Here is a 27,437-nt window from a genome sequence, read left to right as displayed (position 1 = left end):
TCAGGATTCAGCTGATACATCAGTTACTGGTTGCTTTGTTGGTGTTGCTAAAATAGCCTCTGCCTCTTCATGCATCTGGAAGAAGAAGAAGTTAGGTGAAGTATTAATGTCATTAAAGATTTTACAAGAATTGCAAAAGACATTGCAAAATTGTTTTTAATAAAAATACCTGGAAGCATTTATTATTCAGTGTAATGAAACCTACACTCCACACATTTTGGTTCCTTCCAACCATCTGAACCTTCCTCTTACCTGTAAGAACTGCACATCTTGAAACAACTCCTGAATGAACCTTCTGGATGGGAGTCGAAATGTACAATGTGCTAACAAGTAGGACACCTCAGAATACAGGCATATGTCATCAAATGCTTGAGGATACTTCTCCTTAATTCTGATTAACAGCAAGAAACAAACAAACAAACAAACACAGGTTTTTACAAATACTGAGAGAAGGTTTCCATAATGTTCTTTAAAACTGTACAATTAAATCTTGAGTTTCATAATTAATGAACAAGAACTCTTCAGTAATAGGTATTATAAATTCTGGATCTGATGGACAAAGAAAAATCAGATCAGACAGCATCGTGTCTTATAAAATTGGAAGAAACTTGCATTAAAAAGATGAAATAGAATATTCTATACACCTTTCAGAATTGATATATAAGATTACCAAGTCTCTACAACAGATACTGAAAAAGAACTGCAGAGGCATTCACAAGTATTGCTATAAAAAAGTAAATATAGAAAATATAATGTATATCTTATAAATAGGATGACCACTACCGAATTTTCTTTTAGCAGCTGCATTCCTATTTTCAACATCAGCAGTCCAGAAGCCTAGTTTCTATCACAGTGTTTAGTCTCTGTATTTATATTCTATATTTTTACCACGACTTTTGAATATGAATTAACACCAGTAATTGCACTCTTCCTTCAAGCAGATTTGTGTTTCTCAATTAGTTATTTTGCCATTTTGACTACGTAACTCAGATTGTAAAAAATAAACACAGCAATTATCTTTTTTTTTTTTTTTTTTTTTTTTTTTTTTAATTTAAAGATTAAAGACAAAATGAGTATACAGTGAAACATCATTCTCTCTGTACTCAGCACTGATGAGGCTGCGTTCAGTTCTGGGCTCCTCACTACAGGACAGGCATCAAGGCCTGGACTGTGTCCAGAGGAAGGGAAATGAAGCTGATGATTGGTCTGGAGCACAAATCTTTTGAGAAGTGGCTGAGGAAATTGGGATTGTTATAGTCTGGAGAACAGGAGGCTCAGAGGAGGTTGCAGCAAGATGAGAATTATCCTGCTCTCCCAGGTAATTGCTAACAGGATGAGATACATCAGAGCAGGCTCAGCTTGGACACTAGGAAAAAAATCTTCTCTGTAAAGAGTGGTAATACACTGGAAGAGACTGCTGAGGGAAGTGGTGGAGCCACTATTCAAGAAGCATGTAGACATGGCACTTAGGGACATAGTTCAGTGTGCACAGCAGTGATGGACTGATGGCTGGATTGGATGATCATAGAGGCCTTTTCCAACCATAATGATTCTGTAATTCTATATTGTTAGATTAGTGATTTGAAGAAGAATGCGAAGAGAAAGACAAAAACAGAGCAAAAAATATTAGAAGGTAAATTCTTTGCTTAGCCTTTACACAATGTTCAGCTATCTCCAGTCCACCACAACAGTTTTTGCTTGATGCTATTTTAAGAAGATGCTATCTTAAGAAATAAGATCAAATTTCACCAGACATAAACAATATAAACAGAATATAAACAACTGAATGTTGATAAAACATCTGAAGTGTATTTAACTTACGTCAGGAGTCCAGTTTCATGGCCCTTAGTTCCCACTGAACTACTCAAATTGATTACTAAACGTAAGACCTCTTTACGGAGAAGTATTCTGCACACTGGCGTATCATCTGGGATTGATTTTACTCCTGAAAAAAAACAAATGAATCAATTAGCAAATAAGCACTTTGATTGTGCTAATTTTACATCATGTAAGCCTGTTTTGAAATTCTGTATACACGTACATGCACACACATATACAAACACTTCCATGTATATTTTCAATGCTCTTGAATACTCATTAAAACTTAAATACATTTTTTCAGGAAGCTTTTTTTAAAGGTATACTAGCATTTCAAAAATACGGAGAGACAACTGGAAAAACTGGAAACTAAACACAGACTCAATTGCAGCACTGCATCTATTATTAAAGCACGCTGCTGGGTGAGATAGTACTAAGAAGCTACATTAATTCAAAATAAAAAGTGAATAAAAAACTGAAATGTCTCTCTTTAAAGAAAATCTGTACTTCCTTTAAAGATCTTTTACTTTTTTTCTACAGCATTATGTTAAAAAGAACAAAAAAGTCAACCTGATCACAATGTAAGATAGAGAGATGTTTAACTGCAAAATTCCATACAATCAAAGCAGAATTTTCAAGTACATTTTCCTATCTGACATCATAATGTACAATGCAGCTACCTTGTTGATAAAGTCATCCGAAAGTGGTTTATTTTAAATAACAGACATAACTTCATTCCAGTACGAAAAAAAAAATTCCACAGTACTTAAAATACTGTAAGAGCTATAGCTTCTAATAATACTAAGCTTTCAAACTCACCTAGTACAAGCTCTGTACTCTTGGTGCTGCTGGCTGAACCGTGGGATACTGCATCACTACAGCCTGAAATTCCAGAAAATTTGGAGGAATGCACATCTAAGTGATTGTGTATGGTTTGCCCACACCAGTCAGTATATGGAATGTCTGAGAAATCTGACAGAAACAAAATGTTGCATCTTTGTTACTCATGTTTTTCCTCACCTGATTCTTTTCAATGTTGAATAAACAATCCCCCAACACACTTAGTATGGTAACTGCCAGCATAAAAAAACAAGTTGGAAATTGGATGCTGAATTTTGGACAAATTACATTCAAAATGTTTTAAAATCTTTTACATGTTCAAAAAGCTTTTAGAGATATCTAAAAATGCAAACAACTTGTCAGACTAAGGCCCCTAGAAATTGAGAAGACCAATGTCCACAGAAATACCATTAACTGCATAAGAAGTTTATTAGTAAGAATTAATTTCAATAAGAAAAAAACTAAAGACCCATGACTTAAAAATGAATAAAATCCAGCATTCTCATTCAGTTTTATCACACATCCCCATAAGGAACACAGACCTGTACGATTATATGAAGAGTTCACTTTGTTATTAGGCTGATAACCCAAAATTTGAATGCAGACACAATAAAGGCAGTTCTCATCTGTGTGCTCCTGTAATCCAGTATCCTCTGTATTTTCTAAAAACTGAGAGGCATCTGAACGGCTGGTATTCATTATTTCTGTGAGACTGATCTGCTGTCGGAGCATCTGAAAAGGACTTTTGACAGAGTCACTAGTGCCTGATGGAAGACCTGTAGATAAGCAGGTAAAAACCAGTACAACAAGACCATCAGTTAATACAATACAATTTTAATTAAATTTCTTATTCTAAAGCTAGGGGAGGATCTAATAATTTTTTAGTTCTTATTTTATTATTTTAAACTCCTAAAATCTGTTAAAATTCTAGAAATAAACATCAAGCTTTAGCCGCAGCTTACCAAACATAACACAGTATTGCAAAGGACTGAATTAAATCTCTAAACATACACAAGGCATGCAGTTAATTCCAAAAAGTACATCAATGGAGAAAACTAACACCCTAACACCAATGTTACAAATTTTCATAACGTCCAACAAGGTTAATACAATGTATCCAAACTATATGTTGTATATTCACAAATGAAAATAGAAACCATTTTAAGAACCTTGCTCGACATAAAGAAACTAAACTTAATGAAGGAAAAGGACAAAGTCTTTAGAGCTCTTCCTTGGATAGAATGTATCAACACGTAAGTTATAAACCAAGTATACTGCAACTTAGCAAACCACAGCAACATTCCTTCAGGAAAATCAGAGTTATACATTACACTACAATCATGAAAGACAAGGAGTAAGTAGGATGTGTTCATCTGTCTCCTCAAGTGCCTGCAATAAGGTTCCGGTAATTGAGAAACAAGACAGCAGCTATACTACACTACTCTGGAACCAGTATCTATGATTTGAACTGTCCTACTAAAACTAAACAAACAAACAAAAAAAACCAACACCACATATTGATGCCCTACAGACTTGCAATTGCTCTTGAAAGTGCTTTCCAGAACATGTCAGGCATTTGTAAAGCACTGGCAATTCTTTTGTACCATGTCCCATCACCTTCAATGATCAACTGTTACAGAAACATCACAGAAAGATACAATTTACTTCTGAAATAAACACCTACTCCATTTATTAGTTCCTATAAATTCATACGTTAAGAGTAAAGTTTCCACATAGCATTTATATATATATAAATATTATTTTTATATATATAAACATTAGCTTAAATATATATATATTTTATACACACACACACATATATGTAAGCTTGAATAGTCTTCTTTTTTAAATGCACTATCACAACCCATCAACAGCTAGCATTAGTTCATCATATTACAATGAAATGGTGGATGTAGCTCATGCTGAAATTACACTACCTCTCTTTGTAGTGGATCAAAAAAAAAAAAAAAAAAAAAGAATTAATCATCTACTATCCTAAAATCCAGAACACAGCTGTCAAAGCTCAACAGCTAATAATAACCTTTTCTGTAAACAGACAAAAAAAACCAACCCAAACAATTAAATCCAACCAACATAAATAAAAACAAAAACAGGAAGTTACAAAAGAGAAAAAATATACCTCCTGCCTCAGGTGCAAAAACTCTTGCTCCATGGTCATCAAATGGAGGTGTAGTTTTCTTCTGGAAATATGGAGTCTCTTTTACCTGGAACATTCCAGAAACAATCAAATTTTGCACAGTTGAACAATTTTATACCCAAAGAAGAACAGATTTTGTGAAGATAACTACAACAGAAAGACCTAATAAGAGTACTAAAGTCAAGCCAATGAAAGCAAGAAAACAGATTCTGAATAAACACTTACAAAAGCTTATAAAAAATCACTAAGTGGAAAATACATAGTGATGGCCTGTGAGATGTAGAGATGAACGAGAAGTGAAGCAGCACAGATATACCATAAAGATCATGAAGAAAAGAAAAACAAAGCAATCACATAAAGGAGAACAGAAAAGTAGTACAGGAGATCATGCCTTGGCTTTAGTTATTTCTGATAAAGGAAGGCGATCTTAAATGCAAAGACTAAGTAAATTAAAGGTAAGAAAGCCACAGATTAATGTTTGACGTAGATCATATCCTCTCTTTGATAAATACATAACTGATTATTAAACTATGTGAGTTATCAGTATGTTACACTGCAATGTGTTTTAACTAAACAGATAGATGGCAACTGGCAAGACACAGAGACAACCACAGAATCAAAGGAGTTGGAAAGGACCTTTACATATCAAGTCCAATCCCCCACCAAAGCAGTTTCCCTACAGCAGGTTGCAGGCACAGATATCCAAGTCAGTCTTGAATATTTCCATAATACATTCCTTGGATGTGCAACATACTGTTTACCTCCTTTCTGTAGATCTACTGTGCTCTGATGCAAATGTAACAATTCACTACCTTTCATTAAGAAATGCAAATGAACCCATTTATAGCATCACATACATACCTGAAATATTTCATTGATATCCACTGGGAGAGCAAGGCCAATGTAATCATCAGAGCTTCCATACGTAGCATTAGAAACCATGGAACGAACAGAGGAAGAACGCTGAAGTGTATTTTGGTTAATAGGACTTAATAAATCTTCCTTATCTAACGAAGCATAACTTAAAGCTTTCATGAATCTGTAACAATAAACAAATTGCAGTCTTAGTAAATCTGTCATCCTTGCACATTACAAATAAGAAGGGCTGCAGTCACAAAGACTACCCTAATTTTTCCTTTGTAGAATCCAGAGCTTGTTTCTCCTGTAATTACACATTTGTTTCTGTTCTGCATACTGTCACAGTGCCTTGCTTTGCAGTTCATAGGGAAAAATTTGTGATTTCTTTCGAAGCCCTAGGACATGGACTTGAAAAATAGTTGGATAAAGCTTCTGCTTAATTGGCTGCCAACGCTATAAAAGCACAAGTTTTATTCAACTTAAGTCTGAAAATATACAGCCCAGACACAAATCAGTGCAGATTTCAGCTTTTAAACTGCTAGAAGTCTCATATTTGAGTACATATTTGAGTATTCTGTACACAAAATGTACAGACACAATGATTATTCACAAATTCAAATCTCAGGCAGATTACTGCAAATGCAAAGCCTGGACCTGCTAGGAACCAGAGATGGAACACTTCCTATACTCCAAGGACATCTTCGTCTGGAAGAATCATAGAATCATAGAATCATAGAATCACTAAGGTTGGAAAAGACCTAGAAGATCACCCAGTCCAACCGTTCACCTATTCCCAATAGCTCCTACTAAACCATGTCCCTCAACGCAACATCCAGTCTTTCCTTGAACACCCCCAGGGTCGGTGATTCCACCACCTCCCTGGGCAGTCCATTCCAGTGCCTGACCACCCTTTCTGAAAAGTAATACTTCCTCATGTCCAGCCTGAATTTCCCCTGGCGTAGCTTGAAACCATTCCCCCTGGTCCTATCACTAATGACACGAGAGAAGAGGCCGACCCCCAGCTCACTACAACCTCCCTTCAGGAAGTTATAGAGAGCAATAAGGTCTCCCCTGAGCCTCCTCTTCTCCAGGCTGAACATTCCCAGCTCCTTCAGCCTCTCCTCATATGGCCTGTGCTCCAGACCCCTCACCAGCTTCGTTGCCCTTCTTTGAACACGCTCCAGGGCCTCAATATCTTTCTTGCAGTGAGGGGCCCAAGAAGAATTTGCTCAACTGATGAATACAAAGAACAAATGTGAAACTGCACAGTGAGCAGTGCTGACTGTGACGAGCAATCTGAGGAAGAGAGAAATAGGTTGGAAAAATGAGATGGGAGATCAGAGGTTGGAGAACATGCCCTAGTGCTGCTATGAGTCTTGAAGATGAAAATCTCATTTGGCCACCTCTCATTTTATTTATAAAATTCTATTTTATTTCATTTAATTGAAATTATAAACCTCTAAATGCTTTCTTCAAATCAAACAAAAGCAGATTGCCTACACAGTGGAATAAAACCTCCTATTCCACAATAACTGCACAAGAGCTTATCTACTACGACAAGACTGCTTCATTCTTTCATCGCTGTTCTTCCTCAAAACGAAATTAAAGGAAAAAAAAAATCCACACCTAGAAAGTCATATTTAGGTTTACGTAAAAAAAAACTGAAAAGGTTAAGAAGATACAAGTACTAAAAAAAATGCCAATTACTATGCAGAGCTGTAAAAAGGATTACATTGCTGCCATGGTTTTGGCTTGGGTAGAGTTAAGTGCTTTGGACATTTGATAAAAACATCAATGTTTCAGCTGCTGCTGAACAGAGCCAAGGACAGCTTCTCACCCTGCCCTGCCAGCAAGGGGCTGGGGCAATGCAGGGTGCTGGAACGGAACAGAACCAGAACAGCTGACTAAACAAGGCAAACAGATGTTCCATACCATACAATGTCACGCTGAGCAATAAAAGCTGAAGGAAAGAAAAAGGAAAAAGGGGTGAGGGAATGTTTGGAGTGATAGCATTCATATTTGTGACAGTTGCTGCACGTGTGGAGCCCTGCTGTCCCAGCAGTGGCTGAACGCCCACCTGCTGATGGGAAGGGGTCAATAAATTCCTCATTGTGCTTTGCTTACACTAGGGCTTCTGCTTTATCTGTGCACTGTCTTTAACTTATCCCTGAACTTCTTGCACTTTTACTTGATTCTCTTCCCATTCCAGTCAGTGAGCATCCATGAGGTGCTGATTTGCCTGATGGTGTAACACCGTAACTGTATCACAGCATAATCAGAAAAACTGTTTGTTCACCAGAATCAATGTCTTATTTAGCACACATACGTTACTACATTAGACTGAAAGAGATTGCGTGTAGTGATCAAGAAATTGTCCACATGAGCACAGCTTGATTCAGGAGAGCTGGTATGAAAATAAAACCCAATGCTATTTATCATTCAAACATAGCCAAGAGTGGCGGAGAGACTTTTGAGGTAAGAGCTTCAAGGGTAAGAAGCTTCAAGCGTGACAATGTGTTCTGAACATCAAAAGACACACATTTCTCAGGAACAGTTTTTCTCAGATTGCTGCAGATTATTACACATCAGGAGCTAGTGTGTTGTGAACATTTTTGAAACAGACTTTCTATCCTGGAAATTATTTCCTGTAATTGTTGTAGGTCTTTTGTTGTTGCTGTTGTTTAGGTGGACAACTGAGCTGCTAAGGATTGTAAGATTGTAACAAATTTACACTGAAATCAAAACAAACCATTGTGTTTTGATCACGTGAAGTTTATGCAATGGCCAAGTGAATGAAAGACTATGAGGACATCGCTACTCTTCCTATACTGACAACTACTGACGAATTCTTACAAATGCTAAATACAGTAGTGGCAGAACTGCACTAAGTCTCAAGCCATACTTGAAAACCCAGATTAGTTAACAATTGCAGATTTTATTTCATAATAAAATGTTCTACAATTGCTTTCAGTTTAAAATTACAAAAAAGTATAAACTGTAATTATTTGCCCCTGCTTATCCTGGCAAATTGTGCATGTAGGTACTAGCAGGAGAGCACAGCAGGAGTTGAGATAAACACCTTAATATTTCTTATTTGTCTTTAAAGATTGAGGTGGAAAATTTGTATACATTATTTTGCAAGGCTAAAGAAATAAGCCTGTCAACCTTTTGACAGAACTGACCAGCTAAAAAGATCACCAAAGTCAAATGACTGCTTCTTGGCCTTGGAAGACAAACAGGACAGAATATCTCTTCCCATTTTACTACTTAAAGAGCAGTTCAGGACAGTTTATTTAACTGGAAGCAGTAACATATGCAGAAATTGAATAGACCAACCTCTCCAATCAATTATATCAGTAACTAAGACAATCCAACAACCTTTCGTAATATGCCACTCTAGTTTTCAACTTTCTTAGATGAGCACTTCAATCACTGCAGTTCTATGTTAGGAATACTGTTAAGTATTACATTACATGCCGAGTCTCAAGATGGAAGTCCACCTCAGCAAGGCTCACTTTGCAGATCAAATGCATGAATGCAAGGAATGGTGCAGCATGACTGCAGCAACAACAGAATTTGTTAAGCCACTGATATTGCACTGACTTATTCCTATTTTACACAGGATACCAGTAACAGAGCAAAGAACAGCACTTTCTGTTTGCCAGGATGGCACATCTTAACTACTGAATCATCCTCAGAATCATACTCAGTTTACTTCTAACTTAACCGATCGAAGGTAACAAAACCATCCTATGACATTTATGCAGAATCTTCTGAAAATATCAACATATTAATATTATTCTTAATCAAGACGAAAATTAACAGTAACAAGCAGATGTTATATACACACAGCTGGTTGTGTGGAATGCAATTGCAATTCTGTGCAATCAGGAGGTGACTAATGTAACTTCCCCCATTTCATTCCTGTGAGAAAGGATGTTTAGGAAAAATAAATGATAGAACGTGTATTTTTCCTTCCAATGATTACTTGAAAATCCAACCCATTAGTTAAAACAGATCTTAAAGGACAAAAATCTGAGAAGCAGAAAGTTGTTAAACACTGACTGTAGCTGTTGGAAACGGTGTCAATGTTATGAGTTAGATATCTTATATAACCAATTCGTTTTCAGAACATCTAATATCATCCAAAAACAAAGGAGATAATATTGCAGTCTAAAAACAAGCCCAATGAGTAAAATCTTTCCTCTGTTCTAGCTAGAAGCTAAATGCACACTAACATCAGTGGCAACAGTATTTCACCTCTGGCCTCAATGTCACAATGAACTTGAGTATGTTGTATTGGCAGGACATGCTGTCCTAAAACCTTACCAAGTGACATTAAGAAAATTATCTTCTGAAATACAGCTCTGACTGCATAGGCAATGTTATGCGACTGCAACTTCAAACAGGTCATGTAATTGCATTTAAATCATGACAGTCAAACAGAAAGCAAGCATGATGGAAGAAAACTCCTTTGTTACCAACAGCATTTAAAAGAGTGAGACAGCTGTGAAATTTGGGCTTCCCTTAGAGCACTTACAAATATAAAACTTCTCATTAGCTTATTGCACTCCTAATATCAGCACTAAAGTATGCTAAAGGATGCTGTAGCAACTGTCACTTTCAGATGACTTTGGAAAAAATATCAGAACAATACATTTCTTATTCAATTGCTCTCCTAGCTTTGAAGAAAGAATAAATACAGAATAATTTCTTACCGGCTTGGGGTTAGCCGAGAATCCAGGCTGCCAGACTTCATGGTAATAGTGTCAGTAAAAAGCACGTCCTTTGCTGGAGATGCTAAAGCTTCTGAATGAGACAGTGAAGGATGCATCCTCTGTTGCTGTAAGCGTTTTAGTGTAGCATAACCAAAGGCATCTCGAGAACTTGTGTAGCTGAAATTATAGTCAGCAAGACTTTTTATTGTAGCAAGAGAAGGAGCTTTAAGAGACTGGGCTCTCCGAGGAAGTGTATGAGAAGACCCCGGTGGTACCAGAGACACAGAGTTTGATTTTGAGAGAGGCAGATGGTTAGACTGTGGTGTCGAACAGTGACTAGGTTTAACTGTTTTTGTGCTTACCACAGTACTCAAACTTCCACAGTCAGTGTCTACATTTGTACTGTCCACACCTACAGTCTCCCTTGAAGGGCTAGAACTCATTGAACTTATGCCACTTGTTGTTGTATCCGTATTAAAACTTAAACTACGACTCTTGAAATGTGTTTGTGTAGTACCATCCCCTATTAGCCTTTCTCTGCTTGTGTTTTCTCGGTGAATTTCATTTCCAAGACCTTTCGGCAGCTTCAAATCATTTTCTCCAATACTCGGGGTACTATCAGTATCCTCTTTTGTTGGAAGTAAGCACATGGAAGTTTCTGTTGGTAAAGTCTGAATTTTTGGAACTCTGAAAACAGGGTTGAATTCCTCTCCAGAAGGAAAGTCTAAGGAAGGCTCTGTTACAGTACGATTTCGCCTCAGGCTTGATTTACTGTCAGATGATGTCAGCTTTCCTCCTTTTGGATCACTGCTACTTCTGTGTTTTTTATTAGGTAGAGTAAGAGAGTTTAGAATGCGATTTTTCACAATTCTGCTAGATGAAAAAAAGGGAAAAGGACTACGGTCTTTCTCCTTTGAAGGCCCAGGTCTGTCGTAAAATATTTGTTCTCCATCTTCTGTAATATCTAGGAAAAATGTACTAGTGGAAGTACTACCAAAACGATCATCCTCCATGATGAACATACCTGAAATCATGAGAGACTTGTCGATGAAAAAGGACAATGTGCATCAAGTAAGTCATGAAAAAACAAGCTCCTGAACAAAGCTAAAATTGTTGCGTATGTGGCTTATTGTTATGTTCAACTGAACCTTTTTTTCTTCAGAACTTAGTATGGTGAATTAACTAACTTCAGGAACACCCATGCTAAAATTTTCTTTGTTTTAAAAGAAAAGCCATGCTATCTTATTTCAGTGCATACATCCAGCTACTAAGATTACAAGTGGTATACTCCTTTAATGGCATCTAAATATGGTATATATCTGGATTCAAATTCAAAATATCAGTAACACTATAGACAAAATATAACAATGCTATGTGTGTATCTATTTATTTCTAGATATTCTTTGGAGGAAAAGCAAGTTAATGTACATCTAGAGCATGCGCTTTTCTGTAGGGTACTACATCAAGCTGCCAAGACTTGACTATGAATTACTAGCTTAGCCTAATGTTAAAGTTTCTTACCTCTACATTAAATGTAATTCTGAAGTACTACTTTTTTTCTTCTCACTTATTTATCTCTCTGAAAGCAGAATCACCTCCATGCTTTCACTCTTCTTCCTTGCTGATATCACTTATAAACTACTTACCTAACATCACCCTTGCAAAAGAGTGAAACAACAAAACATTTGTTTTGCTTTCTGGTTTGATTTTTTTTTTTTTTTTTACACTTACTGGAAGGTGCAGATTCGCTTTCACTGTTATGCCTAGAACTGGTGGACTCAGAGTTTAAGCTAAGAGTGCTGGGTATAGAAGAAAGTTCATTGCAGAGCTGCTCCATGTCATCAGGAACCACCGGCCAAGGCTGTCTACGACTATGTCTTACTGCATCCCAATTATGATGCTTCAAAATGTCACATCCTTGTTTAGTTTTGGCTATTAGACCAAGCACGTAGACACAGGTTCTGTATTTAATACATACATAGAGAAAAAAGCAACAATAGCATCAAATTCAACTAAACCTTTTTTACTTTTTTGTAAGGAAACACTTTCAAAACAATTCAGTAGAAACTTCACAAAATTACTATGTAGTTTTTGTTCCCAATTTTCATTTGGAAATAAACAGAAAACCAAAAAATGAAATAAAATATCTGAAATTCATTTAAAAAACATCTACCATCCAAAAATAAAACAACTACAACAAAAAACTCAAAGTAGAACATGAACAAAGCTGCACAATTAGGCAAAAGAACATCCTTTCAATGATATTCTCTTTAAATAATTTGAAAGATGCTGAATATAAATGATGGAATAGTAAAGTGATTCCAGAGAGGTCCTATATACGCTTTAACTGCTTTTTAAAAGAGACAGAAAGTACTTTTTTTTTTCCCATTTGCCTACTGTTTATACTTTTGAACTTGTATATAATTTTGAGAATTTTCTCAAAATCTGTTATCAATAACCCTTAATAACTGATTTCAAACTGACTTCCAAGTGGCAAAAATACATCTACATGAATGAAGCAAGAGTGTCTGAGAACCTTCTGTGCCTGTATTCTAGAAATTTTGTTTAATAATGAAATACACATACCCTCTAACGGAGAGAACCTCACAATGTTGGGCAAGTGCCATTATATCCGGAATTACATTCTCCTCTTGAAGCAAGTTAAGACCCCAGTTTGATGATCCAATGTTACCCTGGAATAAAATGGTTTGTCAAAAAAGTTTTGACTTTGATGTGACTTGCAACACCAGTGAAAAAAAGCCCTCAACGCTTTTGTCAGTGGTATGGTTTCTACAAGCATCCTCCCAAAGGTTTTAGAAAATTTAGCAGCTTCTCTCTCCTTTTTGATCTTAGTCAAGCAAATCCAGTAAAGGACAGTAGGATACAACAACTAAAACTGCTAACAGCTAACTAGTACACACTCCTCAGGCTACTAATTCTACTACAGCCAGCAGTAAGATCTTAGTTTACTTATTTTACTTGCCTGTTAAATAAGCATTTTTTATATTATTACACATTTGATCATGACTGTTACAAAAGAAAATTTAAGGAAGACAGGAAAGAGGTAAGTGAACAATTAAGGTGATTAAGCAGCTTTAGGATTATAGCTTGGATAGGCAAAGACACTAGGTTTTACTCAGTGTTATCCCCAGTATCAGAGTTGCTAAGACTATATTCACAAACCTCAGCAATGACAGCAAGCTTTCCTGTAGAAACATTATATTTTGGAACACAGCAGGTTGAAACATCTGATTCCATATTAACACTGTCACCACATGTTGAAATTAATTCTTTTTTTATATGTAAAAACAGTAATTATAGTCAAAGCAATTACAATAAAGCTTAGACAAAACAGACATAGTAAACAAACTTCATGTGATATTCCAGTTATGATATATTAAAAAAAAAAATCAACTGAGAGGGAAGAAGCACAAATTTTTGAGGAGAATTCATAAACAATGGTTTTAAAGGATTTTGTTCAGTTACTTCAGAATCAAAAGTTGTGAAAGAACCCAAACTGCTGTAAAAAGGTTGTAAATCTGTTACTAACCAAGGCCCAAAGGGCTGCTTTCAGCTGCTTGATTCCTTCCCACTTATCCAGCATTGGGGAACGAACAGTGTAACTCAGATCTGTAACAATACTCTAAAAGAGAAAGAAAGAAGAAAAAATATTCAGCTGAAAATGGGAAGGACATTTCTGTTGAAGAGGTTATCTTACATACTTTTAAATTAGTGCTTTATGTTTGCTGAAACTGCATCTCACTGTGAACAGCAGTAGCCCTGGCATAATAAGCGCAAGTTAAGAGGAATGGTAATGTAGCTAAAAACAATTAATATCACCTCTGAATGAATCAGATTATCTCAGATTTTATAAAGGCAAATTTCTTCCGCTTAACACACTGCAACATAGGCACTCCAAAATTTTTCAAATTTCAACACAATTCATCTTTTTTTTTTTTTAATCCACTTTAAAAATCATTTCAAACAATAACTAAACAGCTTTTTTAGCATTTCTGAGAACTTCAAGTTAACAGAAAGAACATTTTATTACCTCGCCTCCATGCTTTGATACACATGGAAGGATAGGCACAATTTTGCCACTAAAATAGGCACTAAAATATATTACAACTAGCAATTTGCTTCCCATTGTTTTTTTTTTTTTACTGGTCATTTTAAGAAAAATACTGTAAGGAAAGAATTTTACATGAATCTGGATGGAAAGGTTGTCTTCACAAAATTATGGCTCCATAACATTTCAGATTTGCAACCTACTTATTTTGGAGTCACTGTTTAACTGACATCTCTTAAAACATATTCCTTAAAAAAGGGATGCTGTCCACTAAAATCCTTCAAGCTATAAATCATTACAATTCTCACCTGAGACTCCAATAAATGGCAGCCTGTTTTATGGTGCACCAGCTGGCCATAAAGGTGAACTGGCAGGTAGACATGTGGTCGCTGTAATCTGGTGGGAAAAAAAGAAAAAAACAAAATGCTTTCCCAGCAATTTTGAAATTATCTATTACAATAAATTACACTGAAGTGAGTTACGCAATATTTTTTTTTCAGATGAAGATTCTTGTGGACAGTGTTTACCTTTGGTTGCTCCTACGAACATAGTTATCACCATCAACAGGTTTGCGATACGTTGTAAGTGCTTCATTTAGTTGTTCTTCAATCAACTCAACATACTTTAAGTTATACTCCTAAAAGAAGGTAATGTTTGACACAATACATTTAGGTGGTTTATTTTTTATCGTACGGTACTTTATAAAGAAGAAACATCAGTGCTTGTTAATTAAGGCGGAGTTTCTTTATGATCTGCACATGGTGTTCTCCCAAATAACCATGCTTCACTCATACGACTTCACAGAAAATCAAGAACTGATTCCATAACTATTTCAGAAAAATTGTTAAAAGGAAGGAAAGAAACATTTCACATTTGACTTTAACCTGAAAAATCTAAACAGACCACAGTACATTTCAGTATACCTAATACTGTTTATAAATTAGTCAAAAAATCGTTTAACAGCTCATATAATTGTGACTATTAACAAAATGATTAACTACTACCTCAAGAAAATAAACGTAAAAATTGTAAAAACAAAATAATACATGAATACTACTTTTAGTCTACCAACAATGTATGAATGTTATTCTAAAAGTAATGCCTCTTGTTTATTTTCATGGAAACTACAACATACACAAAGAACACGTTCTCAGCTACAAAATACTATTTTTCAACATAGCCACCACCATTAGCTAATTCCCATTCTGTGGTGTAACAGCTGTGCATGGCCATGAGGAAAACAGTTTTTCTTTCACATCCCTGCCAACACTGCAGTAACACACCAGCCACTGCTGTGTGTCTCACTGTGCTAACATCCAGTGTTTGGTCTCCACAAATGTTCCACAAGTGTGAATGAATGTCAATAGGTGCAATTTTTCCCACATGGATGAGTTCAATGACACACCTTTGCTTCCTATGTACTTCCATGTCAGATGCCATTTTGACAGACTGCCTCTCTGCTGCCATCTGTTGCAAAGCAACGAAGCACAACAGGACACTGCTGGGAAGACTCAACCTACCTCTACTGCCATACCACCACCACCTACCTGCCTCTGACACTGTGGAACAGCATAATAAAATAGGAGGCATTACTTTCAGAGCACACTTCAGAGCACACTTTCATATTTTTTTTATTTTGAATGCATCGTGTGTTCCTATCCACTTCCCAACAGCATAGGCTAACTCCATCTTCATGAGATTTGGACATAACTTTAATTACCTATTATCAGTGTTGACACACATCTTGAAAAGCAGTATTCCTTTCCACATTTCTGTAGGTAAGACTTAAAACAACCTATTTTGGAAAGTCATTACTCTCAGTGTATTAGCTGGAGAAGCAAAACTACATGAAAGCCCTGACTAAAAGAATACATATCAACAGAGGAGTTAAACAACTCTAAGACCAAGCTGTCAAGCTTTATCAGCAAATTCTTAAGCCACTGAGGGAATACATGTATTGGCATTAGTAATGCATATGTAAATCTACAATATTTTAAATTACATTTTAGCCCTCTCAGGTGTGTTCTTATACGTTATCTCTTTCTAATTCCAAGTGAACACACATTTTTATTCTTCGTATTACCTTTTGCCATTTTTCCATTTGCTTTGTTACGTAACCTCTTTCATTCAGATATGAAAACCCCTTTGGAATGGACAGAAACCTGCAAAGCAACAGCAGACCATCAATACCGAACTTCAATCACATAATATGAATAAAAACCAAATGCTTATGACTTCCACAGTGTGAATTTCAACAGCATACTCAATACATTTACCTCAGGAGTAGAAGCAAACCCTTGTCTCCAAGGTGAGATAGAGCTGGTTTCATTTGGATAAGGGCATGAAGATTGGCCTAAGATAATTAAAAATGTGCAAGTTATATCAGAGCATTATAACCCTCTAAAAACTACTATTACAATAACCTGCCAGTAATGATGCTGTGACGTTTTCATACAAGGAAGTATCAAACAGCACTCACTCTTATATCATCCACTTTTGTCATAACATATGTAATTCTTCTAAAAAGACTATAATGATAAAATACATTAAGACTGAGTAAATATTTATAGTAAGCAAAATCTACTTCTTATTGCTACTAACAGTGCAGTTTATAAACCACATGATGAAGAAAAGAGTGTTACTATCAAGGACAATCAAGAGAGCAAAGCATGAGTAGCTTCCTGAACTGCTCCTCTGTAACTGGAGGGGGTGGTAAACAGCATAGAGTTGCTTACCACAGGGAGATGAAAAAGGGAAAAGATGCTCACCTTGTCTTCACATGCCTCATCTAGAATATCAAGTGCCTCAGAAGAAATAGTTTTATTTTTGTCATGTAGCTGGGTCACCAGTAACTCAATCCCCCAGTTGCTGAAGAACTCTACATTCGCCCTCAGTAATACTCGTAAGTGTTTTGTTGCATACAGCCTGCAGCTCTGCAAAAGCAAGGAAAATAAATGCTTTTTTGAATGGAAGAAAGATAGTCAATGCCGTTAATGATTTATCACTTTTGAAAATACATTTTCAATCACCGTATTTTACATAAAATAACTGTACTGAACACCTTATAGCATTTAAACTATAGTCCATTACAGAACTATATTCAAACAATAAATTTGAGTCTGAGATCATAAGTAACTCGGTCACTGTCAAATCTTACTTAACGTCTCTAGTGTTCTTATACTTCCAAGGCTATGATACTTCTAACCTAGTAAATTTTCTATTTGTTAAAATATAGAGGATCTATACTGGGGAGATATGTGAGTATCTGTACTATCAGAGACAAATGAATCTGTACTATCAGAGACAAGTGAATTGGTCCAGACTGGACACTAAGTAAGTTGTCTTCTGGAATGATCTGTTCTCTTCCTCCTGAAATACTTGGTAAATGGGATTTCACAAAAAACAAAGTATGAACTGTAAATCTTGTTTCATTATTTCATCTTCAAATACATGCATATTTTTACTTATTCAATATATATTTATCTTTTTGGTGGAGAGGCTAAGGGCACTCAAGCTGTCCAGTCTGGAGGTGGCCAAGAGGTAACCTCACTGCTCAATCCAGCACCCTGAGGAAAGGAAATAGGGAGGTGCCAGGCTCTCTCCTGGAGACCACTGGCAGGACGGGAATGGCACAGAGCTGTGCCAGGGGAGATTCAGACTGGACATAGCAACAAATTCCAGGGTAACACTGCAACTAACTTCCTAGAAATGTGGTTGATACGTTATGTCTGCCAGTATTCAAGAAGCATTTGGGTTGGGTAACGTCCTCAGTATAACCTCAGGTTAGCCCCAAAGAGGTCAGGCTGTTGGATTTAGTATTTCCACATCCCTTCTAAGTCTAATCTATACATATTCAGTTAAAGCAAGAAAAAGAGCATCTTTAGCTCATGAAATGAGAAATATTTCATTGATAACATCTCAGAGAAATAGAATTTGAAAGAGAAGAAGCATTATTGGAAATTGTCTTTAACCCTTACAAAGAGCTTTTTATAAATTACGCTCAGTTCCATGCCTTGTTAAACCTAATTTAGAAGCAAGAGACAGCACAAAATCAAAATCACAATCTAACGTATGGACTATAAAAGAGAAATCCTTCCAAAGGCATTTGTTTATTTGCTACACAGGCTGTACTCATTCTTTCATGTTCTCATCAGAAATCCTTAAATGGGCAGAAGTATGAAGTGGAACAAGTTTTGATTTCTCCCTATCATGCTCTCTAAATACAAAAGGAGTGCTCTATCTTGGACAGTGTTTCAGAGTTCTACATAATAAAACCCATAAAATGGCAAATACCTCCCCTAACACCTAATAAAGATTTACTTTCAAATTACTCTTCAGTTAATGGAACAACTCATGCAAGCATGTCACTTCAATATTTTCCTTATTCTTTTGAATCATCTTATTCTCCCAGACCAGACTACTCCTTCCAGTTTCTGGATGAGACTTACAGTCTTGCAATTACAAAAGCTTAAAAATATAGCCTATACCACTAAAATACAGTTAATTCAGCTGATTCAAAATAATCAAAGAAATCAGACAAAATTGCTAGATCCAAATATTAAGAGATGGTATTGACAATATATGTATACCAGTATTGCCAAACAATACTTCAACAAGTTCACATTTTGCTTTTCAGTCAAGCAGAATTCAGTGAAATTTTCTTCTCAAAGCTCCAACAGTTCAGTTACTGCCGTAAGAATGCATGTGCTAGGCACACAGAAAGCAGGAAAAGAGTTTAAGGAAGTTAATTATTGATGTATGAAATCATGTGTGGTTGACAGAATCCATTTCTTCCAGATGAGATAGTCCATTTTATTTGTGTTTTGCCTCTCTCAGATAAAAAAAAACAAAGTCCATTTGAATTCTAAGAATTCCAAGTAGGCCAGCTAATCAGGAAACAAAATGCCTTTCATTATCCAATGTTCAAGAGATCAATAAAGGAAGTTTCACTATTTAAGGGGTTCAAAAAGTAAATTTTCCTTTTTTTTTTCCTAGTATTATCATAGCACAAAGATTCAAGCTCTAATTTTTTCAATATTTCTTAACTTTATTTTCATCAGGTTTGTTCCCCTTGGTACGCACATTTAAAAAATAATTCTCTTCAGGTATGAGATATCTGTTTGAATGACTTCAAGTACTGAGTCCAAATGCAGTAGAAGGTATAAAGTCCATTGTAAATACAAGAGCTACATGAATATGACTTTCATTTTACTAAACACAAAAGCTCTTCTGAATTTATACAACATCTTAAAAATGTTACAATCTTGGATAATAAAGAGGCAAATAGAAAAGGTACATCAATTGAATAGCACTTACATCCGTAGCTGCTGTCAGAATTTTAGACAGGATGACTCTTGCTAAGCCATCTCTGCTGTAATCCAAACTAGAAACAGTCAGTTTTAACAAATGATCTTGGTTCTTCAAAGAACAAAGATTAAGAAGACTGGCAGGAAAAAAAGAAAATATCAGTATTTGAATCCAATAATATCCACTTATTCAATTAACAATTTCAACTTAGCCTTCTGAATAAACCTTTATTTCTATAAATAAAGAATTCAAAGCAGGTTCCTATGAAGTGACTTTAAACTATTCAAACCGTTGAAGGGGGGGAAGAATAAAGCACTAAATGGCAAGAGAAAAAAAAAAAGCTTTTAAAATGGTTCTGTAGTAGTTTCGTCAGCACATCTAAACTAGTGATTATTACAAAAATAAATGCTTATGAAGAACTGTTAACAATCTTCACTCTAAAACACTGTAAAATCGTATGGATTTCGTTATCTTAAAAAGAAACAACCAAGAAGACAAAATAGAAAAAAATCCCTTCACCTCCCCACCACCAAGAGAAATATAAAAAGAAAAAAAAAAATCCATCCTATAAACATGTGGTTTCTACTTGATGTAATCACAAGAATTTTGAAGTCTCCAGCTTTATAGATAGCAGCCCTCATACACAGTTTACAAGTTCTGTAGTGATTATATTTGTGAACACAATTCAAACAGAACAAGAACACTTACCACTGAAACACGTTACATTTTTCAAGCATTTTGACTCCATGAGGATGACAAGAAAGAGTACCAAAAAACAGAAAATAGTGTTGACTAAGGGTATTTAGTAGCCCATTATTTTGAAGACTTCGTTCAGGTTTCATTCCTGATGAAGAGTTGAGCCAATTAACAATATCCTTAACCAGTTCCTCCAGATAACCTTGTCCATCCTAAAAAAAACAAAGATTAAAAGCATTTACTAGAAACTGAACTCTTTACTGAAATCTGCCATTTTAAGCTTCTTAAATGTACAAGCATAATACAGACACAAAATAGAAATGTTGACAGGTAAACAATTCACACTAAAAAAAAAAGGTTCCAAACATTTTAGAATCAACTCTGGTTGTTCTAGGAAAAAGACTGTTCAGTGATACTTTCCCTACTTTTCTGACTCAAGGCATAAGCCTTCAATATCGAGGAAAGGACATAAAGAAAGGACAAATACATATAGCAAAAACATAAAAATCAACAAAACTAAACAAAAAATCCCCCTAGAATATAATAATTAAAAAAAAATTAAAGAAAATGCATTTAACAACAAACAAACAACTCAGACTTAGGTATCTCCTCCAAGTCTCATCTGGACAATTCAGGATTTTATGTTGTATTTCTTAAGTATGTTGTTCATCTTTGGTTTAATGCTGAAAAGTTTTCTTAAGTTTTTACTCAAATTTAGGGTTCTTCGTTTTATGCATTCTCCCTTGTAAATGAAAATGTCTTACCTCTTCTGATTCAAGAAGAAATTCAGTAAACTGACAACCCACTACAGTGAGCTGCTTAGCCTTGGCATAGTCCAGATCCAGATTGGCATAAAGTTTACTGCTAGGTTTATAGAAATATAACAATCTCCTTACAAACCTATGGAAAGTAAGAAATAACATGTTATTTTTCTGTAAGAAAAGCAATTCCTAACAGTATAAAATGCTGCTGCTATAAAAGGTATTTTATCACTTATTGCTTATTGGCAATACATTTTCAGAAGCCATTAAAAGAGAGTAGCAGGTACAGTACTGGGTCTATCCAGATAATTTCAAAGCTGTCACTGTACTCTGTGTTACAAAGGATTTTCTGTCATGTCCTAAAAATATGCAAAGGAACTCAAAATCTCTACACTCTTAAAAACTGCAGCTTACTTTTACTTCTTGTTTATGTAATTTAGTCTGCTATAATTTATTCGGTGCCAAGAGCAAAAAAAAAAAAAAAAAAAAAAAAAAAGTATCTGCAAAGTAAGTATTTGTCCTAATGTTTGTGTGACATTACTTTTCATCAGCTATAATAATTAATGCTACTGTGAAAGATACGTTCTTCTGCTCTGTTAGGAAAAGGCTACATTTATTCATCAACAGTATTTTCACTCACCTCACTTAAGCATTTCTGAAGCAAAACAGTGCTAGCAATCCTGCTAGCAAATAGAGACTCACTGTTCAAAAAAACTTCACCTCTGCATTGCAGAAATAAAACTTCAGCAGAGCTGAACCTACCATTTATTAGTACAAAAATAAATGCATGTTTGTGCTTTCAAAGATCAATAGTCTATCTCAAGGTAGATAAATCAAACATTAAGGAAGTTTATACAGCACAGCCTTTAGTTAAAAAAGGTGAGAGTAGATAACTATCCCAGTTACCAATTACAAATGAAATCTGAGAATTTCATTTTTTTTTCAAATGAAGGGTAATTTATTACCTATTAGCCACATATTGTATTAGTGCCTACATTTATACATGAGCCTATTATATAAGAGAGCAAATATATAAAAACACATATATACACTGCATGAACTGTGCATCTGAAATTTGGCAATCTATATTAAAAAAAACTGCAGTTTTCCTTTAATAGTGTTTCTGTCATATTTCCTGGCTAACTGTAAAATAAATATATCAAACGTCTTCAAACATACAAAATTAAAGGAAAAATCCTCAGCAGTGAAACTAGAGCTGTTTAGCAGTTTAATTACTTTTAATTAAACAAGCAACAGCATTTTACAGTCATTAAAACATGTATCCCACAATCCTGTAGAAGTTTTATACTATCTTAACTCCACATTTTCCAATTTTCTCACTGAACTGCAGCCCAACTGCACTGCAAAACGAGGACACAATAGCACTGTCCCATGCAGGCAGGTAGAGATGTGGGTATCATAGACAGGACTGCAGATACACCTTTAGAGAAGTAATATTAGAAAGCCAACAGACTTGGCAAGTAATCCTTTATCACACAGCACAAACAAGCAACTAGAAACATTTTTCTCTTAGATTTTGATGACAGATGTAATGGTACAACTACACAACCATAGATCTATTTCATCAAAAGTTGTCAATTGTTGCCACGAAACATTACTGTTTTAAATAACAGAGAGGTAATAAAGTTTAAAATTAAATAGGGTTTTGTAAAACTCGAATGATCCTTGTTAAGTGAATAGCTATATGAAGTATGCACAGAAACTACCAAATCCTAAGGTCCCGCATGTTTAATGCAAATACTGAAACCTAAATATTCACTGTTTTGCTGCTTATGTCCAGATTAAGTTTTAGAAATGTGACATCTCCAAAGAATAGCTTATTGAAATTATCAAAGAACAGTTTTTCCAATTCCTTTCTTCAAAGCAAGTCTATGTAATTTTTACATACCTGTGCAATTGTTCATCTTTATAGTTCCTTAGATTTACATTTGGCCACTAGAAAAATAGGAAATATAGCATCACATGAAACTTGTACATCAGCTGAATATTAATAACTAATATTTACTTATTTCTTTTGCATTCAGCTAATATTTTGAAGTGTAAGATTCCCTGCTAATGTTAATGCTAATCTAATGTTACCAAACCAAAAAACCACCTTGTTTTATTGAAAAGGCCATACTTCTTACTCCAGTAACTATTACATTTTTTCTGGGACAGAAGTGAAAATTGTTGGGTGCATGCTATCTGCAGAAGTCCAAAATTATAATGAAAACAACAAATTATGACATGCTAATGAAAGGTAAATAAAACTGCCTTACTATCTGTTCTGAAAGTAAACAACACATTTCAGTATGCATAACAGTAACTGCTTTTTTAAAAAAATAAATCACTATTAATCTGACTTGTTTTAAAAATTGTCATTCACTTAAATCACCTAGTAATATATTATTTAAATTCACAGAATCATAGAATAACCTGGGTTGAAAGAACCATAATGGTCATCTAGTTTCCAACCCCCTGCTATGTACAGGTTCACCAGCCACTAGACGAGGCTACCCAGAGACAAATTCCTCTGTCTATACATGAAAGATGTTCTAAAAAGGATTGCAAAAACTACATTTTGCTGGATCTTTCTCTTTTTTTCTCTCCTTTCTTTCTTATCTAAGCAACAGAATTATACATTTCCAATGGGTACATTAGTATTACGACAGCACAATAATTAATGATCAATAAAACTGACTATACTAGTAACACTGAATTCACAGCACCAGACTAAGGGTGCAGACCTGTCAACGGCAAAGTCTTAATTCTTCCATATTGACCACCAGCACTTCTGTTCTTCTTTTAGCCATCTAAACAGCAAGTTGAGCGAGTAAAAGGCAGAAAGGGACCACATGAGACTGAAGTAGAAAGGTGGTAAGAAAGATGATGCTCCACAGTCATAAGGTTGTGACTGAGAGTGGAAGGAAGGTGTATAGCCACATGTGATAACAAACTCCAAACACTGAAATCTGGATGCAGTTCATTCAGTCTAAAGATGGACTGCTCTGACAAACTATACAACATGAATGTAAATTAAGATAACACTAGCAGGAATTGAAGTGGTTAGAACTTAACCAGAAAGCACTGTGACTACTCATTGTGAAAGAGAGAAGTCCCTAATTTTGAGGCATTTAAATCTGTTTTACTGGAGACTACAAAATACACTGCAGAGGATATCTGAGATTGTAGGGAAACTGACAGCTCTACCTAGAAGCTTTTCTGCTTTAACAGCTCAGGAAAACAGTAGCTCTTAGTTGTCCTTATAACTAAGCTCCTTAGTTATCCTTATAAAATATCCATTACCAAAATATTACACAGCTTAGCTAAATGTGATATTTTGAAGAACAGCTTCTTGATTAATACCCTTAATATTAAGTAAAATAACTGACTAATATAAAGTTAGTTAAATTACAATAAGAATCTGTAAACAAGCCAAATTTAGTGAAGCAAAGCTACTCTGATATATATGTGTATATGTATAAATATGCATAAACATGCATACACAAATATACACATACACATATACCTAAATGTATCTATTTATAGCTTATATATAAATATATATACACATATACACACACACATTTTTAGGTCTTTATAGCAGACAGATTCTTGCTTTCTCAATCAGCCTTTTAATTTAAAAGTTTAATTTGAACTTATAATTTAAAAATATACAAATATTCTGGGTATTTTGTGGTAAGTTTCCCTGCATGTTCATTTTTACTTTGTTTTTGAGTGCAAGCTTGATTATGTCAGTACTTCAACCATTTTATAGCAAGCTAGTTATAACAAAGACTATTGGAAAATATTTCCTGAGAGTAACAAAAGGATGGTTTTGCTACACAGAATGACAGGAGCTCCTTCATCTTTAAGATGATGTACTGAATACTCAAAGTTTTCTTGCTCACAGGAATTTCAGTGCTCAAAAAAGAGATAGTCCTCAGAAAGAGATGAATGATCTCCTTATCAAAGATTTCCTGTTATTAAATGTCGTACAAAGTGAATTTAATTTTACAAAAAACTGTCTTCATTAGTTAAGTCTACATATTACTAGTAACTTGGCCAAAACATCTGAAGCTTAACCTCTAACCCAGGTATAATATTAACCTTCAGCTCATGCTATGTGAAAGTAAACAAACATACAACTATGCTAAGAAACTGAACAAGGTAATATTTGTATATAGTTCAGACAGAAGTGTAAAGTATTGGTAACTTTAAGATCATTATATCTCAAATCTATTTATATTCAAATAAAGCCAAATAAAATTTAACATGCCTTTACAAAGACATCTGTGGATTTATTAGTAGTGCGCTTTTCCCCTCGTGCAGCTTACAGATTGTTGACAAATTATACTTACTGTATATTGTATACTGTACACTATTTTATATGTTATTTATTTATATTTTAAGTATACTGTACACTGTATGTACAGTATACTGGTATTGATTAAATCAATTTCCAAACTTTCTGAAATTAAGAAGACTATCATAAAATCACCAGTGTTAGAAAAGATCTCCAAGAACATGTTCGCCTATCACCAATATTTCCCCACTAAACCATGTCCCTTAATAAAACATCTAAACAGCTAACTATGGCATATAGTAAGTTAATAATAAACGATAAAACTCTTATGTGAAATAGAAACAGTCTTTTTTCCAACAGGTGCTTCTAAAAATTGTATTACATCTTTTTCTGCTCACCTTCAGTATGGTCCCTATCAGATTCCACTTCCACTCAAGATTCTCCTTATGGTTGAGAACCTGGCTGTCTCGCAGATTCGTGACCAGTGCTTCTTCTGTATCCTGCAACATTGACATGAAAAGTTTTCTCATATCACTGCTGTAGTTGCTACACGATACACTTACTTTTCATGTACACTCATCAGAAGCGCTCTGCTACACAGTAATTTGTACCTGAGAGTAAACTGCAGGGTTGTTCTACTGTGGAAGTAGTAATCTAAGAGCAAGAGACCATAATGCGACCTAAATTGCATTAAAATTATTATACACTCAATCAAGTTCTAGAAAACACATCATGGTATCTACAAGTAGATAAAGAAAATATTGAATGAAACGATCTATAAAAATCATATTAATTACTCTGAATTAAAAAGCGAGGTGGTAGGATGGGGTGGGATTTAAGTATCCAAAATACAATTTCAAATTAAATTCTGACAGATTAATAATGGTAATACCTTTAAAATAACAATGTCTTTCTGCACACGGTATTGATCCCTTTTTTGATGGGTTGAGATTGCTTTCTGTATAATATGATCTAAATGAAGGCTGTAAGGTTTAGGTCCTCTTTTCTTCATCTCGTGAAATCGTTTTAAGCAGTTTAGTGCAGCACTTGCTCGTCTAGTAAAAAAGATATTGTAATCAGTGTTTGACAACTAAGAGCCAACTAAAGAATTAGTGCTATATACTAAATTCAATTAGCATAGCTCAAGGAAGATTTCACCAACAATTCTGAAGCCAAAGACGCTTGTCTTGATGCAAGTTTTCATACATTCACGTGCTTTAATCTTGCAGTGAAACTACACAGAAAATATTCAGAATTTCTACTGAAGAACGAGACTTCACACCTTTTCTTCTACTCTATAACCAGCAGTGTCCTTCACACTTCACAGAAAAATACAACAGTTCAATTACAAGGGATCTACAAAGATCACCTAGAACACGTGAAGATTAAAGCTGAAAAAGTATATAAAACATCACAGTAGATCAACACTCTGCAGTTAAGGGATCAGAGTCAAATTGTCTGAAGTAGCATTCCTTGTCAATTCTCTTCCTCCCCTTATGACCCCTAAACTCCCGGGCCTCAGCAGTGTCAGCAGTACGCTGTCTTCTTTATATCTTAACAGTTCAACAGCAGCATGTAAGAAATTTTCTAGTAAAAGACAGGCATATCAATAAATACCGCTAGCAGAAAATACTACTGAGCATATGAAGAAAGTGTAAACATGAGAAGGTAAGCCTATCACTCTTTCCCACGAAGCACAGGAAATATTCTTAATTTCTTACATCTTCAAATAAGCTAATATGCAGATTCTTTCACCTGAATTATACAAACCTAGGCCTGTGTAGACGTTTGCAATTTTTTATGTTCTGAAAAATTGCAGTGTCTACAAAAACTTAGACTGCCTAATATAACACTATAAAATCTTATTTTTAAAACAGAAACAGGATTTCTTGCTCTTCTATCGGAT

General features: G+C 35.0%; 1 protein-coding gene across 1 annotated transcript in view; it reads right to left on the bottom strand.

The window, feature by feature from the left end:
• Positions 1-27,437, bottom strand: part of RICTOR (RPTOR independent companion of MTOR complex 2) — a gene marked incomplete at both ends in the record, with an annotated part of 81,651 nt that continues 54,214 nt past the window's right edge. The window contains 22 exons of the mRNA XM_079548564.1: positions 1-75; positions 253-391; positions 1,822-1,945; positions 2,638-2,790; positions 3,207-3,434; positions 4,799-4,883; positions 5,678-5,855; positions 10,393-11,416; positions 12,124-12,353; positions 12,979-13,085; positions 13,943-14,035; positions 14,770-14,857; positions 14,989-15,098; positions 16,545-16,623; positions 16,738-16,814; positions 17,230-17,394; positions 19,778-19,904; positions 20,477-20,676; positions 21,229-21,364; positions 23,135-23,181; positions 25,930-26,031; positions 26,424-26,586. Of these exons, the coding sequence (XP_079404690.1) occupies positions 1-75; positions 253-391; positions 1,822-1,945; positions 2,638-2,790; positions 3,207-3,434; positions 4,799-4,883; positions 5,678-5,855; positions 10,393-11,416; positions 12,124-12,353; positions 12,979-13,085; positions 13,943-14,035; positions 14,770-14,857; positions 14,989-15,098; positions 16,545-16,623; positions 16,738-16,814; positions 17,230-17,394; positions 19,778-19,904; positions 20,477-20,676; positions 21,229-21,364; positions 23,135-23,181; positions 25,930-26,031; positions 26,424-26,586 (3,730 nt within the window). The remainder of the gene's footprint in view (positions 76-252; positions 392-1,821; positions 1,946-2,637; positions 2,791-3,206; positions 3,435-4,798; positions 4,884-5,677; positions 5,856-10,392; positions 11,417-12,123; positions 12,354-12,978; positions 13,086-13,942; positions 14,036-14,769; positions 14,858-14,988; positions 15,099-16,544; positions 16,624-16,737; positions 16,815-17,229; positions 17,395-19,777; positions 19,905-20,476; positions 20,677-21,228; positions 21,365-23,134; positions 23,182-25,929; positions 26,032-26,423; positions 26,587-27,437) is intronic.

The sequence above is a fragment of the Tetrao urogallus genome (assembly GCF_951394365.1).
Source record: "Tetrao urogallus genome assembly, chromosome: Z".
NCBI classification, from domain to species: Eukaryota; Metazoa; Chordata; class Aves; order Galliformes; family Phasianidae; genus Tetrao; species Tetrao urogallus.
This window is presented reverse-complemented; position numbering and strand designations above follow the sequence as displayed.